Source organism: Etheostoma spectabile, chromosome 5 (genome assembly GCF_008692095.1).
Source record: "Etheostoma spectabile isolate EspeVRDwgs_2016 chromosome 5, UIUC_Espe_1.0, whole genome shotgun sequence".
Lineage (NCBI taxonomy): Eukaryota > Metazoa > Chordata > Actinopteri > Perciformes > Percidae > Etheostoma > Etheostoma spectabile.
This window is the reverse complement of record NC_045737.1, coordinates 24,456,309-24,458,074: the sequence shown is the minus strand read 5'-3', so window position 1 is coordinate 24,458,074 and position 1,766 is coordinate 24,456,309. Positions and strand designations below refer to the sequence as shown.

General features: G+C 44.5%; 1 protein-coding gene across 9 annotated transcripts in view; it reads left to right on the top strand.

The window, feature by feature from the left end:
• Positions 1-274: 274 nt before the first annotated feature.
• pbx3b (pre-B-cell leukemia homeobox 3b) overlaps positions 275-1,766 on the top strand; it is a 61,134-nt gene continuing 59,642 nt past the window's right edge. For 4 of the 9 annotated variants that reach the window (XM_032516657.1, XM_032516654.1, XM_032516653.1 and 1 more), the window contains exon 1: positions 277-1,732. In XM_032516657.1, the coding sequence (XP_032372548.1) occupies positions 1,485-1,732 (248 nt within the window). In that variant the 5' untranslated portion in view covers positions 277-1,484. Of the gene's footprint in view, positions 1,733-1,766 lie in introns of all 9 variants that reach the window. The other 5 variants (XM_032516651.1, XM_032516649.1, XM_032516656.1 and 2 more) reach the window with 2 other exon arrangements.

Below are 1,766 nucleotides of genomic sequence, written 5' to 3'. Positions count from 1 at the left end.
AACAACTTGTCTGCTGCCATAGCAACTGCGGAGGAGCACAGAGCAGCGCCGCCTGCTTGTGCAAGGAATGTCACTCGTGGCAACGACCAATCAGAAGTTGCCGTCCTTTTGTGCGAGCAGTGTGAAGATGGAGGGATGGAGTGGGCGGGGCTCTCAGCATCATGCATCTGCCAGTAATAGGACACACGGCTCGTCAGTCTTCGTGATTCTCGCCTGCGATTGGTCGTTGCGCTTTACTTCCAATAATATAAACATGTCTGCTGCTCGCCTTGCTTGAACCAAGGCTTACAGGGGACTATGCAGTTCTACATCAAACTGTATAAAAACTCTCATTATGCATTTGCCTGTGTTGTTGCAGGCCTAAATCTTTATTATTGGTAGAGAATATGCACATAGCTGCACGTGCATGCGTGAGGAAACGAGGATACCCAGCTGCCGCTGCTGCAAGAAAGAGAGAGGGGACTCTGCCGTGCTTTCATCAATATAATCACCATCCTAAGTACTAGCTCTTAACATTTTGTTTTTCGGTATTCAGGCGAGAAGTGACAAGAATATAGACCCCTCCTCTGCAGGGCGGAGCGTGCATTTTCATTTCGTATTTTGTATTTTTTTCTATTTTTTTTCTACCCCTGTTCCTTGCTCTGACACGTCTGCACTGAGTGAGTGGCATTGGCACACTGTCAATCGCTCACTACCGCTGCCATCAAACAACATAAAACACACACAGGCAGAGGCTGGAGCTCATAAATTTCAGCAGGGGCAAGATATTTTTTGCGCATCGCCTTTATATACAGCGCTGTGTCCTAATTAATTTCTTCTCGTGGTTGATTTTTTTTTTTTTTTAATTTTTTCAAACAGAAATCTCCCAACTTTTTTGTACATTTAATATTTTTTTATAGTCACATTTGGACATCTTACGCTGCAGATAGTGTATTTATTTTTTCTTTCTTTGTAAAACATATTGTCAGTTGTCGCGGGAACCATTTCTGCACATTTATAGTTGGCAACACCTGCAAGATTTTTTTAATTGTTTACACGCTTCCACATTGGATATTTTTGTTGCCGGTGCTTCACTCGGACGATTTGGACATTTTGGAGACGGAATGCGCCGGGAATCCCATGAAGAGCGCTAATAAATGAGAGATCACCAAGGAGCGTTTCTGTCTACACCACCCGTCAAATCCCAGAGAAAAGACAGATTGGCATGAGGATCCGTGCGGGATACGATGGACCTTCAATTTTGACAAAGAAGTGTTAAGAAGAAGAAGCAAGATTTATGCATTTTTCTACAAACACAGTAACGCGTTTTGGCACTTTGGACCGCGCGTAAAAAAGCGACAGGACAGCGAGAACTTGGACATAAGATTTACGCAAAAACATTTCACATCACAGGCTTTTTTTTAAACGTGTGTGCTCTGTGTCGCTGAACAATCACAGCCGTGCATCCCTCTTGTCTGCAGCACATGCTATAACCGATTTCGTATATGAGTTTTTCAATTTGTGTGGCTCAGTGCACAGACTCTTTAGCGGCTACTATGGACGATCAAGCCCGGATCATGCAGTCGATCGGCGGTGTCAGTCTTGCTGGCCACTCGGTACAAGGAGGCATGGCACTGCCGCCTCCACATGGACACGATGGGACAGACGGAGACGGAAGAAAACAAGACATTGGTGACATTCTCCATCAAATAATGACCATAACTGATCAAAGTCTGGACGAGGCGCAAGCAAAGTTGGTTGATTTATATGTTTTATTAACTTCGCCA